We start from the raw sequence: 16265 nt of genomic DNA on the forward strand, positions 1-16265 counted from the left end.
CCTAAAGAAATTTAATTTAAGAGAAAAGCCACCGGAGAAAACTAACTTTGTGCCAGCTGATGTCTCATAAGGCACACTGACCATGTTGATTGCTACTGTGGTATCACAGCTTGAGACGGTCTGTTCGGTTTGCAACATTTGAACCCACTACAGTCTGGCACAGTACATTGCTACAGTTGTATGTTACGTTCCAGAGTCCATATAGTACTCTATATTTTGTACTCTGGTGTTGTCTCTTAGAATACTGTTGTTTTTGTTTGGGTGTGTTGTATCAAACAAATTTTGAGTCCCATATTATGCCACGGTCACATTTCCAAACCGGGGCCCTGGCCGGGACGTTTGTGGGAACGAAAAATAAAAGTGTCTACGAAAAATAAAAATGTACACAAATTATGGTCCTGATTAATTTTCTCTTTAGGTTTTGTGTGTTCTATTGTCTTCATGTCATACTTTTCGTTTCAGCGCACTGCCTTGCCTTGCGTCGGTTTGGAAATATGACCATAGCTTTACCCAGATACGTATGGATGTCGAAACAGGTTGTATCGCGTCTGTCTTGTTTGCTTAGGGGGGAATCTAAATAGAAAATGGCGAAAACCTGTTTCACAGAGAATGTGTCAAACAACAAACAAATGATCAGCTTGTTTGATGAAACGATGAGTATCTTTTTCTTTGATTGTATGAAAACTTCCAGGCCTGTCCTGTGCCCAAAGATGTTTGCTTTCCTCGTACTTTCACAGTGTACCCCGGTTAGCGGTCCATTAATATTTGTACAATGTACAGATGTTGCTATTGTATTGCAATATTTTTTTATTGTGACTTCATTTAAACAATTATTAGCTTTGGTTGCAGTCTGTTTGACGTACGATAGGGACCCTTTGTCAAAGATCACCAGAATCTTTAAGTTACAAGCCCAAAACAACTTGTGGGCCTGTCCATAATAGATTGTACCCTAAGCATTGTACCAAGTAAAGAAGCGTACACAGTAGACGTAGTATTCCCACATTTTATTTTGACACGGCAAGTACAAATACAAAGACACAAAAACAAAATTGTTACACAGAATAACGACAAAATTATACCAAATGTGTCGTAAAGAATAAATTAAGCAAAATGCAACTTGAATAATGTCCTACTCGTCCATCTGTTATTCAGGAAACAAAAATGGGAGAAGTTCTGCGATACATTACATACGGTGTAACCTTTCTGAGGAGTCCTGTTCATCAAATGTTTTCTCTAAAAGGCTTTTGGCGTTTTATGGATATGTGCTTTGATCACTTGTAAAAGCAAATACACCATTTATTCATTCATAAAACAAGAAAAAAACAAGACAAGATCAAACAAACGAAATGTGTCCAAAAGAAACAAGTGAATACTGTGGTGATTACCCGATAGGCAATGGGTGGTAAGCGTATATTTCAGTAGTCTTTGTTTTTTTAAATATTTCTATGCATCCACTGTACATGGTTCCGTATGGCCAGAATCAAATGGATTTGTCTCAGTCAAATGTTAGGTTTCTATATTTTGAGAAACTCAAAGAATAATCTTGAAGTTGAATGCTACTTCAGATAATACTGGTTTCTTAACGGTTATGATGTGGACACTTAAGTTTATTCCACTGTACTATCACAAGGGAATAAACATATATACAAAACTCGGCACGAGTATCCAATTGCATGTCTCTGGTGTAAGAATAACAATCATGGTAGTGGACGTCCCGCCTACCGACCAACTGACCGACACTTTGGGACAGTGGCAGGACATGTCAGCATGGATTTACGTCTCCGCCAATTGTCGTTATAAAACCACCTCGTTTGAAGCGACCATAAGTCCCATGACGTCACACGTATGAACTAATGACGGCCCATTCCTGGTCGGTCACGTGTTCCCGTATCCAGGAGACGAATGCAGAGACCCTGCTGTAGACGCCCGGCTTGGCGGGCTGTGCGCATGTGCCCTTGTCCCCGAAACTGGTGATGCCCTGGATGGTCATCCTGCCGCCGTCGTCTTTACATGCCAGGGAGCCGCCGCTGTCACCCTGGGAACGAGACAAAAAAGGCCATGTAATTCGCTATAAATGGGAACGAGACCAATAAGGGACAGGTGAGTCACTATTAATGAATATGTATAAGAAGAGGAAAGAGAATGTTTCTGGTAGCAATATCTGTTATTGAAAAGTTTGAAACATTTCCTTGGGCTAACAAGACGTCTGTATAGTCCACACAACGATTAGAATAAGAGACTGAATTTGCAACGGATGTAGCTTTCCAAATCGATTATGTCCGCACAAATGCTTTTACCAATTTGATCATAGCATGTTTGTTCTTCAAAACTCTGTAAAGTCATGTTTGCTATCTGTAATCATTAAAATGTAGTCCTCGTGGTCATGCGCTAGCGTAAGCAGTTTGTGTTGTCTTATGCTTCTTGGTACAATAGTGAGCGTTTATTGCAAGTTCTTGCCCGTAGGCTAATTGCAAATACATTTAAGATGCAAAGAACGGAAAGATAGTGAACAATATAGTGTTCTACAACTCTCGAGTTTTCGAATTACTAAAACTCTAAACTGACACTAAATTCTAACTTATTGGCCTCGAAGTATTTTTCTTCCGAGACAGTGAAAGATGAATGATTTGTGAAGCTAAAGGAGGTCAGTTTTCTTTTTATCTGTAAACGTGGAGAAATTAGGATGCAATTTGGTGGCCTCTTTAAACATGGCCTCTTTCATTAATCAATGACGTAACTGTGGCGAAAGTGTAGAGCGCGCGGCTGTCAAATAATGGGACCCGGGATCTAATCCCGGGTTGTGCCCAGAGACATGTCCGAACTTGCGCCCCGACGTTGTGCCCTTGGGAAAGGCACTTAACACGACTTTCCCCTTTACTCAGGTGTAAATGAGTACCTAGCTCATCTAGGGTTAGGGACGTCCCTCGGATTGGACGTTAAATTGAGGTCCCGTGTTTGGGGAGAGCCACACCCCGCGCACGTTAAAGAACCCACCACACCTTTCGAAAAAGAGTAGGGGCATGCCCCGGTGTGCGATGGTCCAAATCTTACAGTCTGGTCTGGGATGACATCTTGAAAAGGTGATAGTCACCTGTTATGTCAATCCTTCCACAAAATGTGGCAAATCGAAATAAATAAATAAAACTCACCACGCAGGTGTCGATGCCTCCCTCGTCGTACCCAGCGCACATCTGCTCCGGGTAGATCTCGTAGTCGGGCAGTTTCCGGGCGCATTTCCGGTTGGACACCACGGGGATCTCTATCTCCTGCAGGGTAGCGGACTGCAGGTCACCGGAGAGGCTTTCTGTAGGGACGGGGAATTTCTATTATAAAACGACAGACAATCAACAAAAGCAATAGCAACACCAGAGGAGACGACGAATTCACTCAACGGGACGGGAGAGCTTTTTACGTTTTCTAATGAAAGAAAGCGAGACATCCGGATACTTTACTTTCAACACATACGTATAAACACCATATCCATGTCTTACTATTAATTCAGTACAGTTCCTATATAAGATTCGTTCGATCGTTTCTGTGTAAAGTGTAAAGTGGAAATGTAGATTTGGTGGTAGTGTACTACGGCAGTAGGACAGCAGCTGTACTGGAAAGTTTGGTAACACTACATGTACTTCACTGCTTTTCTCTTTTTGCATTCAGCATTTAGTATGGTCGTTGAAGACACAGTGGCCTTGCTACTTCTGTATGTGCTTACACAACTGTGTGGCCCAAGAGCTATAGAAATGGAGATGGGCACTGCTCTATACACCGAAATATGTGGAAATGATTTTAACTTTTAACTAATACCCGTATACGCAGTTCAGACGTTTGATATAAGATCTACATGACATGGTTGCCTTACCGCCCTGGGCCAGTGGTTTGGTGTAGCCCCAGCCAGCGGTGGTGCAGAGCGTTTGTGCCTGAACTTTCTCCCCTGCTTCAGGCAGGCAGATGGGGGAGACCCAGTCGTTCATGTGCGCGGGCTGGGACAGTCGGACCAGCGCGATGTCGTTGGTGAGCACGTCGTACACGAAGTCCTGGTGCACGATGATGTCCTGAACCGTGATGTTCTGCTCGCGACCCTCGTCCTCGTACAAGTTGTGCTCGGCGAGATGCGCCACCCACCCCGTCTGCGGTTTGGAAAGACTGCGGGCGGAAAATTCGACGATTGTGACACAAGAGTCTTACATTTCACTACTTGTTATGTTAGGGCTGATAGCTAGATATTGGTAACCATCATCGTCATCAACAAATACACATGGAGAGATGCCAGCTTTACATTGCATATATGACGATTACTACAAGCCATCAACACTTCCTGGAGCAAATAGTAAAAGAACCACACTTCGTTGTGATTGTAGATTGAAACAGAGAAATGGCCATGATGCGAAGAACACGATTACCAGATGTTCTTACTGTGTGATCACAAGATGTAGTATTGTCTTTCTTGTTTAGCGTTGGTTCCGAGACAACACATGTCCCAGTATAGCCTGATATCCATCCTATTCTAGGTTCGGTTAGCTCTTCTGATCGTCTCTTGGCAGAATATTCGGCAAGGAAGGCGATCTGAAGAGAATACCAGAAGTCTAGCTCCACAGTAATGCTAGGGTCACATTTCAAATCTGGGGCCTGGCCGGGCAGTCTTTGGGAACGAAAAGTATGATATAAAAGACAACAAAAACATAAAACGTACCCAAAATTATTTAAGAGCATAGCTTGTGCAAATTTATCGACATACACTTTCAATTGATTTTTCGTTTCCGCAAACAGCCCGGCCGGGCCCCGGTTAGGAAATGTGACCCTAGCATGACGTGTGATGTATCTACTTACGGTCTGAAGCAGTGAGCTGCAGTGACGATCAGGCTGGGAGAGATGAGAGAGCCTCCGCACAGGTTAAACCTCGGCAGGGGGTAGAGAGGGTGCTGGAAGGACACCACCCACGGCTGGCTGCCGGGCACCACCTCATGACCGCCCACGATCCGGTCAATCTTAGCCTCCTTAGATCGGACAGACGGGATGCCGCATCGGATAGCTGGAAAATACAGGACAGGGCTGTTATAAGCTGCATTTTGCCGCAATAAATGGCTGGAAAGTACCAGGGACAGGGCCGCTATAGGCTGCATATTGCCACAATAGACGGCTGGAAAATACCAGGGACAGGGCCGTTATAGGCTGCATTTTGCCACAATAGATGGCTGGATAGTACCAGGGACAGGGCCGTTATAGGCTGCATTTTGCCACGATAGATGACTGGAAAATACCAGGGACAGGGCCGTTATAGGCTGCATTTTGCCACGATAGATGGCTGGAAAGTACCAGGGACAGGGCCGTTATAGGCTGCATATTACCACAATAGATGGCTGGAAAGTACCAGGGACAGGGCCGTTATAGGCTGCATATTACCACGATAGACGACTGGAAAATACCAGGGACAGGGCCGTTATAGGCTGCATTTTGCCACGATAGATGACTGGAAAATACCAGGGACAGGGCCGTTATAGGCTGCATTTTGCCACGATAGATGGCTGGAAAGTACCAGGGACAGGGCCGTTATAGGCTGCATATTACCACAATAGATGGCTGGAAAGTACCAGGGACAGGGCCGTTATAGGCTGCATATTACCACGATAGACGACTGGAAAATACCAGGGACAGGGCCGTTATAGGCTGCATTTTGCCACGATAGATGACTGGAAAATACCAGGGACAGGGCCGTTATAGGCTGCATTTTGCCACGATAGATGACTGGAAAATGCCAGGGACAGGGCCGTTATAGGCTGCGTTTGGGCACGTCGGTTGACTGTAGAGTACCATGGACAGGGTGGTTTTAGCTTTGTATTGTGAAACTGGTAAACTACACAGTGTAGCACGCTAGTCCTGTACTTTTAGTTGACCAGCATACGCTACATAAGGATCTGATTGATCTCAGTCATCGTGCTACCAATTCCAGACTGACGTCTGAAAGGGACATTGGGTATGATCTTGTATCGGCGACATATTCACAGTTATTTTTTGAGCTCGACTACTAGTATGTCATGTGTGTTTGTGTGTGTTTGTGTTTCATTGTTGTGTGTGTGTGTGTGTGTGTGTGTGTGTGTTTTACGTGTGTTTGCACGTATGTACGTGTGTGTGTGTTAGTGTGTGTGTGTGTGTGTGTGATGTGGCGTGACAAAGAAGTGTCCTAGATAAAAGCTCCACAGTACGATGTAACTAGGTGACAATGAGAGACATAGAGCACAACAACACGAGGTTACTAGGTGGTGACGTCGTTAACCATAGTCTCCACAACAGAACCATCCTGTTTATAATATGACGTCACGACACACTGCTGTGTTGATGACAACGGCAGCATGTGTCGGACGTTTGTGTTCGAAGTTTGGACCCGCACTTTGAACTTTGTCACTACTTGTTCACTACGTGCTTAGACTGCAACAGTCCATGGGGGGCTCACTACGAGCATATGAAGTTTATGACAAGAAAACAAGGGATGAGGGAGAGTAGAACTCACGATGGCAGATGGGGTACTCCGCGGACCACCCCTCCTCCGTACAGGTGATGGTGCTCGTCCCTTGCAGCTGGTAGCCATGGTTACAGGAGAAGGTGTAGGTCGCCCCGATGCTGACGTCACTTCCCGCCATAGTGCCGTGACTGGGAGGGATGGGCACTGGGCAGATCTCATCTGTAAAGAGAAGAAAAAAGAGTCACAACTTTTACAGAGAACAAAAACAAAGAGGGGCATTGGAAATATAGTTATCTTTCTTGAGATGATCCAAGACTGATGAGGAGAATCTGCTTCAAGAGTCTCAATAGATACCAATTTTTTAGTACAGCGTACTAGATCATCCACTTTGACTGCAGTAACCAGCCTGACTCAGTGAAGCTTTTTCACCAATAACTTCATTACACTTTTACACTATTAGGATACGTACATGGAAAACAATAGATGTCATTCTGACGGTATGCTCACGGACACGAGGCTACACACGTGAGACTTAGCTATACCCACGTTAGACTAAATTCTTACCTGCAACCTCTTGTTGGAGCCCAGCAAATATTTCTTCCAAATGATTTGGCAAACTACAAGCTACGTTAGCACCAAAACCTATCCCTGGTGGACATTGAGGTCTTCTTGCGCCTACAGCAGCAAAGACAAAGACCCATACCGCTACAGGCAATAACATCGACATACTCTTCACCTACGGCAACGAAGCATTTAATGTTAACACTTTGCTGTCGTCGACCTTTATAGGTAGTATACGGGCCAAGGTGCAAGTGTGAATCATCATTTTTCAAAAGAGACGTGCCCACAATGTCAACGGGCAACCCTGGCAGCGACCATCGCTGAAAATATTCAAGTGTTTATCAAAGTTCCCGCGGCCCAGATACGCCCTTGTAGACAATTGATATCTTTGGTATTTCGGCTGATACCTTCGGGCAATGCCGATGTAGTCTTGTACCGTTATGGAGATCTGACGGGTCTAGGGGTAGCTTGTCGGGACTCCCAGCAAGTTTTGAGGGTTCATTAAATCACATAATGCTCTTGTTAAGGGAGACCACTTCGTTGGTGATTAATAAACTAGAATCCATCTTTCCTCTGGTACCAAATGTAACGCTGTATTTGAACACCCAGGTCCCTATGGCAACCAAAGACTCAAAACCAGACATATTTCACCCGTTATCCGGAGGTTTCTCGGATTGTCACCGGTAGTGACGTCAGGGCTTGGTCGGACGGTTAGAATGCCATACCTGGCAAGTCATAGCGGAATACACAGAGGCGTCTCGTTTGAACAATGACCAAAACAATCACTCTGGAGGTGCATATAGGTGAAATGTTGAGGGCGATGTTCCATCACGTTCAAAATCAGTCACAGTGAAATAGTTATTAGTGAACTACCACGGAAGATCTGGGTTATGCTACGGTCACATTTCCAAACCGGGGCCCAGCCGGGCAGTTTGCGGGAACGAAAAGTATGACATAAAAGACAACAAAGCACACAAACGTAAAATATGTAAATCATGAGCATAATTTGTGCATATTTCTTGACATACATTTTCATTTTCCGTCCCCGCAAACACCCCGGCCGGGCCCCGGTTTGGAAATGTGACCGTAGCATTAAAGTGGAAGCGGTGTGCAAAAATGGTCAGGTGTCCGACCACACAGCACGTCATGACTTCTACATGATCTAAGCGAAATAAACACTTGTGTTAACCTTCGCCCTGCTGCCTATCCCCATAACCTATGCGCAGTTGGTGCCAATTGTCTAGCTTAGTAGGCTAGGGGTTAGTCTGATCATAGCGATTGCTAGGCATAAAAGTGTACATTCTGCGTCCGATCTACCAGCTAATTTTTAAACACCATATCACTGCTGCCTCTGTGGTTAGGGGTACATATAGGCCATGTAGGCCCTGCCAATGTCGCCACGCCCAAGTTAATCACCGCGATCAGTATTTGCTTGTCGACATATTCTTAGATCGATTTATCTCAGTTGTAATGCCAAGGCTGCACCACAGGGTGTGTAGGAGGGCGAGGCATGTGGGAACACTTCTAGCCGTTCAATGCCAAGGTCTGTCATCGATGAATAACCATTGAATCCCGGGGTTTTGTTGTTTTAAAGCATTCATCATGTTTAAGTATCGTTCTCGTGCCTTTATAAGTCTTTGCGGTGGAATGTTGTACTGAACTATGCTCCAACCTCTCGCTGGCACGTTAGTCTCTGCACAACGATGTGGTGCCAGAAGGCACGCGAACGTACCGATAATGGCACTTCAGGGCGACTCAAGGGCGAACTTGGATAACAGTTTTCGTTTCGTCAGACAAAAGCTGAATTACTAGACATTTTCCTTGCATGGCGAAAAGGTGCATGGAGGCCGCCGAGCGGTCACTGGGCTTTCAAAATTGGGTTTGTATGACGTATGCAGTTGTATCATGTATGACTTTATAAATTGAATTTGATCTATGATGTAAAAGTCTGATTCGAAAGACACAAAATACGCTTCTTTATCAAATGATTTGAACCCTCTAATGAGATATTTAGTCGCTCAATGGTTGCCCAATGGTCCCCCAATGGTCGCCGCCTAGATCTCTGCCTAGGACATGTGGCATTAGGCTTACACAGTACGATTTGTACTTGGCGATAATCTCCAAGCAGATCTACACGAGGCGCGAAAATCGCTGACTGGAGCTTATCTGGCTGACTGGAGCTTCTCTGGCTAACGTTAGCATATACGATTTTCGCGCCCGGTGTACAGCTTGGATATTAGCTGGCGATAGGTCATGAAACATCAGCACTTACCGATAGGTGGTGCCAGCTCGGCGGCACACGGCGTCCCTAGAGCCCAGGGCCAGTTACAGACCAGCAGGGCGGGGTCGAAGTGCAGGCCGGCCGGGCAGGACAGGTGGAAGGGCTGGTGCCCGGGGGCGCACTGGTAGAACCGGCCGCAATCCTGGGGGTCGGGGTGTAGCCCAAGCCCGCCGGCACAGCTCCAGGCTGGGGGGGCTGAAACATAGGATGAAGGGTTTTACTTCTTGTGTCTATATGTGAGTCCACTTAGTAAATATAGTGAACATCTCTACACGTGTAGCGGCTATTAGGTAGCCTCTACCAGGCTCCAGAGACGGCTGGAAAGAGTAGAAATTGGCCAAATAGACAGAAAAACATGAAAGAGGAGTAAGTCTGCTATAGGGGTACAGTTTGATGGCATATTGGACCCTCTCTCCGTAGCCAACTCCCTTGGCACACTATTCACTCTATTAGGCCAATTTCTACTATTTTTCCAGCCATCCCGCGGGGCCTGGTAGAGGCTAGCTATTAGGTGGCTTGGTCACATTGGACCGGTGAGACTGAAAGACAGAATAATAGTGGAGTTTTATTTACTGTTTTAATAATTTGGTCAATAAGTAAACATAGTAAAGTTTCAAACATTGACACAATTGTAGCTGTCAATAGACTCAGATGGCTTGGTCACATCAGCAGAACGACCAAGAAAAGACTACCGAGGTATCTATGTACTGTCAACTGCGCCAAATTATTCATGGGAAGAACAGACACCATGATGAGTTATTGATTAAGAATCAGCTGCAAACCATCAGAACTGGCGCAGGATACTAAGGAATGGTTCAAAAATCCTAGACGCAACCACACAAACGGTCGAGTTTATACGTGCTATTTGAAATAGAATGTAGAGGCCTTTGAGCTACCTTTGATTGGAATACAGAAAGGAGCTGTAGTCTCATTTTTAAGTAAAGAAAGTTCACAAGGTGAGGGCAGGTCGAGATAACATGTCGAAATGTCGGGAGGTTTCAAATCACCGCCTCGGTGGATTTGGCCGTTACAGGCGCTATCCAAGCACGCGCAGAGACATTGCGCACCCTGACTGGACTTTAGCCAAAAGTTCCTGGTTGTTCGAAGTGGCTTGTCTAAGGCGGATGATCGATTGGTGTAAACATTCCAGTCCGGGTACCCAAATTGCGCGCCAGAGAACAAGGAACGTCTCCAGGGTCCGTCACCTCGCCTCATTTAGGACGAGACGTTATACCGGGATCGCAATTATGCATCATTATTCATTGCCTTATTTGATCAAGACTCAGAACAAAACAGCAGCCTCAGATTGCGACTCATCTGTTCTGAATACCTCTCACACAGTGTCAACAGTTTCAAAAATCTAAATCAGCGCACGAAAGCGTTGCCATGACAACCGTGGCGTCATTCGGTGTCGTCTTGGAAACAGACGAGAGCGATAACAAAAAGATGGCCTGGAAGACCTCATTTGGGTATCGGAGGATCTCTGGCGGCCATTATGTTGAGATACACTTCAATACATTCCACAGAGGGTCTATTGCTACATGTACGTGCCGATCACTTGTTGATATCATTGTGGACCGATTTCTGCCTTGCTGGCTTCTACCTCACACCACGGTACAGTTACGACACTTAAGGGGATGATCGGCCATTTTTGACCTGTGCAAGTAGAATATACTATGGATTTTCGTAAGGGAGAGAAAGCATTTTACAAAGCTCCTTACGGTCATAGCAAAGAAAGACCGATCTGCAATCGGTCTTGCAAAAGCTAGTTTAATATCTTCAACTCAAGCTGATGTTTGTGATTAGGGTTTGAAAAGTCCACACACTTCGATTGAGTCATTACAACAATCGGAAAATCTGGGGAAATGCACGCTCCGCTAAATGATAATCTGAGCACCCAGGAAAGTATACATGTCAGGGTACAGATCGCGTTCGAGCAGAGCGTTCGAGCTCCCTTCAGAGAGACAGGCGTAAAAAATGCCTGACACTCCGGATCCTACCCTACTCGACCGAAACCTCTGCTTGGAGAATATCTGTCGACGGAGACGCCGATCAGAATCTCTTCTGGAAGAATCGCCGATTGTACGGAGAGAGATCCTCATCGCGATCACTGTCGGTGGCGATCTATACCGGTAGAATCACCGATTCGGTCATATCGTGATCTCTACCCTAACATATATGATCTGATGCCCAGCCACACTTTCCTTTTAGTAGCCTGCTGGACTCTGAACTGTTCGTTCTAACGGCACGTGGCTATCACGGCCCGCAGTTAGAACACACCACAAACTCGGAACACAACAAACATGAACAGTCCGTGCGTTAAATCTAAACAACGAAATGTAGAGCGAATCGTTTGTTGAGATCTAGATCGAAAAGGCTGTCCTTATTTTTGCAGGAGCCAAATGTTTGTCCCGATGCAGGATGTGCTCTGTGCGTAGTTTTAGCCCAAAGAATGACCTAGAGAACTGGCACAATACACGGAATGACGCAGTGACGGTTTCAAACCTTTATATCAAGTGTCTCAGTTGACGTTAGTAAAACGAAGAAGGGCAGACTTGACTCTGCTAAAATGTCCCTTTCCATAACCACCTCTGTTACAGTAGAGCCCATGTATTGCGAAGAGTTGTGTATACTCACCCCGTACACTTCGGGGGGCCGGCTTGGCACTGGACGAAGAGGCGAAGACAGCGACAGAGACCAGGAGAACGGTAGCTAGGTTGATTGACATCTCAGCCGCACGACAACGTTCACAACTTGGGATAGAAAACTGTTACAAATTTGTTAAAGTGCGTTTGCACAAAAAAATAAGTTAAACGTAAATTGCAGCGTCTTCTGCAGAGCCTCTACGGATCTGTGAGGTTGGCGGGCGTGATCGGGAGAACGTACGGTTGTCTACAGCTCAGGCGCCCGGTGTAACCTGCTTGCTTATCGGCGCCCCTTTTAAGCCTGTCCCTGTGTACACAGTAACCAGGCGTGGAGTGCTGCCCTCATGAAATCGTCATTTTTCGTCGAATCTTTGTCAGCTTCTTTAGCGGTAGTGACGTGCGACTAACCAAACTTCCCGATAATGGATGACTGTACATGATTGGCAGGTGAGTGGCGTCAGATATGCACTGGTTTTCCGAGCTGGGGCATGGCTAATATTTCCCCGCCAGTCTCCGTCATTTCCTTTGACAAGGTCTACACGTGCAAAGAACGTATGTAGGAACTAAACGGTCGTTGGGTCATGTGGCGTAACGGCTGGATGTATGGCCCAGAACCCAGTGGTCCGGGTTCGAACCCCCCTGACGCCATCGATACTGTGCCCTTAGGAAAGGCATTTTCCTGACACGACTTTCCTTACTCCATCCAGTTGTAAAAATGATATATTGCTCTATAACCTTATATGTGGCACTGATGAAATAAGGTATCAAAAACTGAGTGCAGTGTCACGTCGCCATTGTCTATGCTAAAGCATAGTAAAAAAAACCCTGAACGGACGTACGACGAGCTTCGGCCATATTTGCTGATCGTCAGAAGGTCTCTAAATCTAAAAAAAAGAATGATAAAAGAAAGAAAGAGTGTCGAGCGCATTTTTTACCTAAAAATCTGCCCTATCATATTCAACCATGCTCGGGAACATGCGCACATCGGCCGATCTCTAAACATCGCGCCATGATGGAGAGAACACATTTTACTTCCAATTGTCCAGTTAACCATGACGATAGAACCGAATTGTTTAAACAAGTTATCACGAAATACCCCTACTTTAGTAACACATTCACGGATGAACAAAAAGCTATTTTTTCTCTTGAAATCACAGAACCCACAAATTCTAGAAGAAGTGGGACTTTTCGTCTTCCATTGCCTCAAAAAAAGTCAAACCCAGCTTGTTTAGATATAGCCAACAGTCATATTTAGTACTAGTAGCCAACAAAGTCAGTCACAGTTCACTGACACATGTATGTTTTCCCTATGTTTCTACTGTGTATTTGCATTGAGCCCACGGGCATGGACATGCAATAAAACCTTCTATCAATACTGCCGAAAGTGTCCTTCAGAGCTGTCAGACTAGTCGTCGTTCGATCGATTTCCCCTCTGTGTGGCGGGGGCATTAGCGCCGTTATCACGCCGTGTTTGCTGCCCGCATAGTTTCAATTCTTTCCGAAGATACGATTGTGGTCAGTCCGAGCTGCGTGTGTGCCCAATTATTAGTGGAAAGGAGATTAAGGAACATAATGATCATCATGAGACCCACCATATAAACATCCATTCCGACCGAAGTCTGAGCAGATGACCATATGATTGTGTGCGACGCGGTGTTGACAAAACCAAAGTAGGTCCGGTGTTTGCAGCGTTCTTTGTTCCTCCATGTGGAACAAAAGATAAATCCTGTTAGTGAAGGCCGCTCATGATAATCAGCCATCCAGGAGGGCAGGATCGAGAAACAGGAACAGAAGGGACCGACTGGACTGTTGTTTAACGGGTCAAGGACGGGGAAACAGGGTGCCCTTCAACTAGTGCTGCGTACCTAAACGTAACATCAGGTACATGTACCGGTACAGAGGTTTAGGTACAGGTCCGGACCTGTAACTGACAATTCTGCATATTAACATGTGTTCTTCTGAACTTCTTCAATAAGGACATTATCTTTATTCAAAGAACATAACTAGGCCTCCTACCGCCAAACTCCCTTGGTCTTGCTAGCAAAACTCTTGGCCCTCCTGAATGATCTATTGCATATTAGTTACGCTGTCCCGAGGTGTTACTCTGGTCACGTTTGGTGTCGGATGAGGTCAGGAGGTCAGGAGATCAGTCACAAAATTAGCATAGACTTGGTGTAGGTTTATATCGGTACAGTACCGGTACTTCATGATCCGGTATTTTGGACCTGTACCCAATAGATTTTCAGGGTACAGTACAGGTACACAGCACCGGTACGCTGCACTACCTTCAACCCCTAGAGATGTTCCTGTAGCTCAACTGGTAGCAGCCTCACAGTTCAGCTCTTGGTTCCGATTAGTTGCTAACTAGGAGACCACTATTCAATCCTCGGTCAGAACATCTCGGTTGAGGCTGCACCCGTCTTTCGGAAATGACATAAAATGGGGGTCCCGTGTTCTAGAGGGTGCCTCGAGTACATTAAAAGGGGAAGGGCTAACAACCCCTCCCTGTGAAAATATACCCTGCTGCAGAAACGGAAAAGAAACTCGCTGACTTATGTGCCATTTACTAGGCACTTCAAGGTGAACAAAAACAACAACTTAAACTCCAAGCAGACGTTGGGACGGAATATCGTTCTGTTTCCTCTGTTTTTCATGCATCTGGTTGCATGGCAGAAAAACACCCAACATCTGCTTGGACATGAGAATGTTCTCCAATCTCCACACAACTACCTGAATCTGTGTGAAACTGGCCTAGCCTCTGCCTCTACCAGGCTCCCTCGGTTGCAAAATGTACTCACTGAGCAGCTAACACCTCTGGCATGTTATCTGTATGTGTTTGACCGATTTCTTCTCTTTTCCAGCAACCCGTGGAGCCTGGTATAGGATGCGAACGGTCTGCATATTAGTGCTGGTGCAGTGCGTACCGGTTCTCTGTACCGGTACTGTACCGTAAAAATGGATTAGGTACAGGTCCAAAATACCGGATCATGAAGTACCGGTACTGTACCGATATAAATTTACACCAAGTATGTGTGCATTTTGTCACTGATCTCTTGACCTCATGACCTCATGCAACACCAAACGTGACCAAATTGACTCCTTGGAACAGCGTAACCAATATGCAACAGATCATTCAGGCAGGCAGGGAGTTATGAAGGGAGTTTGGCGGTAGGAAACCTAGTTATGTTCTTTGAATAAAGATACTGACAAGTTGAAAACAGTTTATTTATGTTTCTGTCATTATTGAATATGTTCAGAGAAACGTTTCAAATTGTTCAGGTACAGGTTCAGGTCCGGACCTGATGTTACGTTTAGGTACGCAGCACTACTGCAAATCGCAGTCATCAACAAATACTGGAGGTCCAGAGGCAGGATTGTTGATCACTAGGCCACCTTATGTAACTCACGACGCCCCTCGTTACATAAACTCACACAACAGAACATGTTTACTTCTTACACACGCTGTGACTAATGCAGACCTATCAATGATGGGGGGACATTTGTATGGCCCGTGTATGTCTTAAGGATTGCCATGATTTTTCAAGGAATTCTTCAAGGAAACGGAAGTATATATTTCCAAGAAACACACCTGTGATGATCCTCTATAGGAAACACATGGTTGAATGTATGTTTGTATCTCATAAACGGTAAACTAACACACAGTTCAACACACCGATATATCACAGTCCGTACAAGCTGGATAATGATGGAGTGGGTGTGAACCATCTCCTATTGATAAGTTTGGGAGGTTTCTTCGAGTATGGGATGCCTCTTTCCTCGGGCTCATAAACAAATAACCGGCGGATTAGCCAAAAGAACAAACTGATGATGTATCTGACGTCTAGCATCGGTGTCGGTCACCTGTTTAAGGAAAGTCTATTCGTGGTTTATTCACCTACCATGGGCTAACAACACGCTGCTTTTCGTAGACAAGGAAGCTTTAGCAACAAGAACAAACTAAAGATAGCTTAACTTAAAGTGACGGTCTTTTGCCTGTTATCTCCAAGCAGATATTTCAGTACCCGGTGGCTCATGGGCACAGTTTTGGCCGGCAGTTACGATCTTGCCGCTAGAAGATCTGCACGGAGATTAGTTTACCTGAACCTTTATTCGGCGTTTCGCGAAATGTCCCTCCGGTCACCAGACGTACCATTTCTCACTCACTGCTGTTACCGAACCGTCCGGATGTTCACCTTTCACCGATGGTATCAGTGACCCGGGTCAATGGCCAGTGTGTCGAGGTGTTCTTTTGCCGCAGAACTGGGAGGTCTAGCAAACGTCATGCACTGCATGAAAGTCAACTTTTATGCACACCTCA

At 45.5% G+C, this 16265-nt stretch overlaps 1 protein-coding gene across 2 annotated transcripts; it reads right to left on the minus strand.

Annotated features, from left to right (window-relative positions):
* Positions 1 to 989: 989 nt before the first annotated feature.
* LOC136448476 (trypsin-2-like) lies at positions 990 to 12159 on the minus strand. Of its 2 annotated transcripts, XM_066448045.1 has the most exons (7): positions 11940 to 12159; positions 9294 to 9497; positions 6509 to 6679; positions 4831 to 5032; positions 3863 to 4146; positions 3150 to 3304; positions 990 to 2035 (listed from the first exon to the last, which is right to left on the minus strand). In XM_066448045.1, exons 1-7 carry the CDS (start codon positions 12028 to 12030, stop codon positions 1838 to 1840), a joined length of 1305 nt encoding a protein of 434 aa, XP_066304142.1. In that variant the 5' UTR covers positions 12031 to 12159; the 3' UTR covers positions 990 to 1837. The 2 variants fall into 2 exon arrangements, with proteins under 2 accessions (XP_066304142.1, XP_066304143.1); XM_066448046.1 differs by lacking the exons at positions 9294 to 9497; positions 11940 to 12159 and adding an exon at positions 7025 to 7218.
* Between the last annotated feature and the right edge of the window lie 4106 nt (positions 12160 to 16265).

The sequence above is a fragment of the Branchiostoma lanceolatum genome, chromosome 14, assembly GCF_035083965.1.
Source record: "Branchiostoma lanceolatum isolate klBraLanc5 chromosome 14, klBraLanc5.hap2, whole genome shotgun sequence".
NCBI lineage: Eukaryota > Metazoa > Chordata > Leptocardii > Amphioxiformes > Branchiostomatidae > Branchiostoma > Branchiostoma lanceolatum.

Excerpts from the sequence above, each read along its gene's own strand:
- LOC136448476 (XM_066448045.1), bottom strand. The coding sequence starts at position 12,030 with ATGTCAATCAACCTAGCTACCGTTCTCCTGGTCTCTGTCGCTGTCTTC. Across the intron at positions 9,498-11,939 it reads GGCCCCCCGAAGTGTACGGG|CCCCCCCAGCCTGGAGCTGT; the intron begins GTGAGTATACAC and ends CCTATGTTTCAG. Across the intron at positions 4,147-4,830 it reads GCAGCTCACTGCTTCAGACC|TCTTTCCAAACCGCAGACGG; the intron begins GTAAGTAGATAC and ends TTCCGCCCGCAG.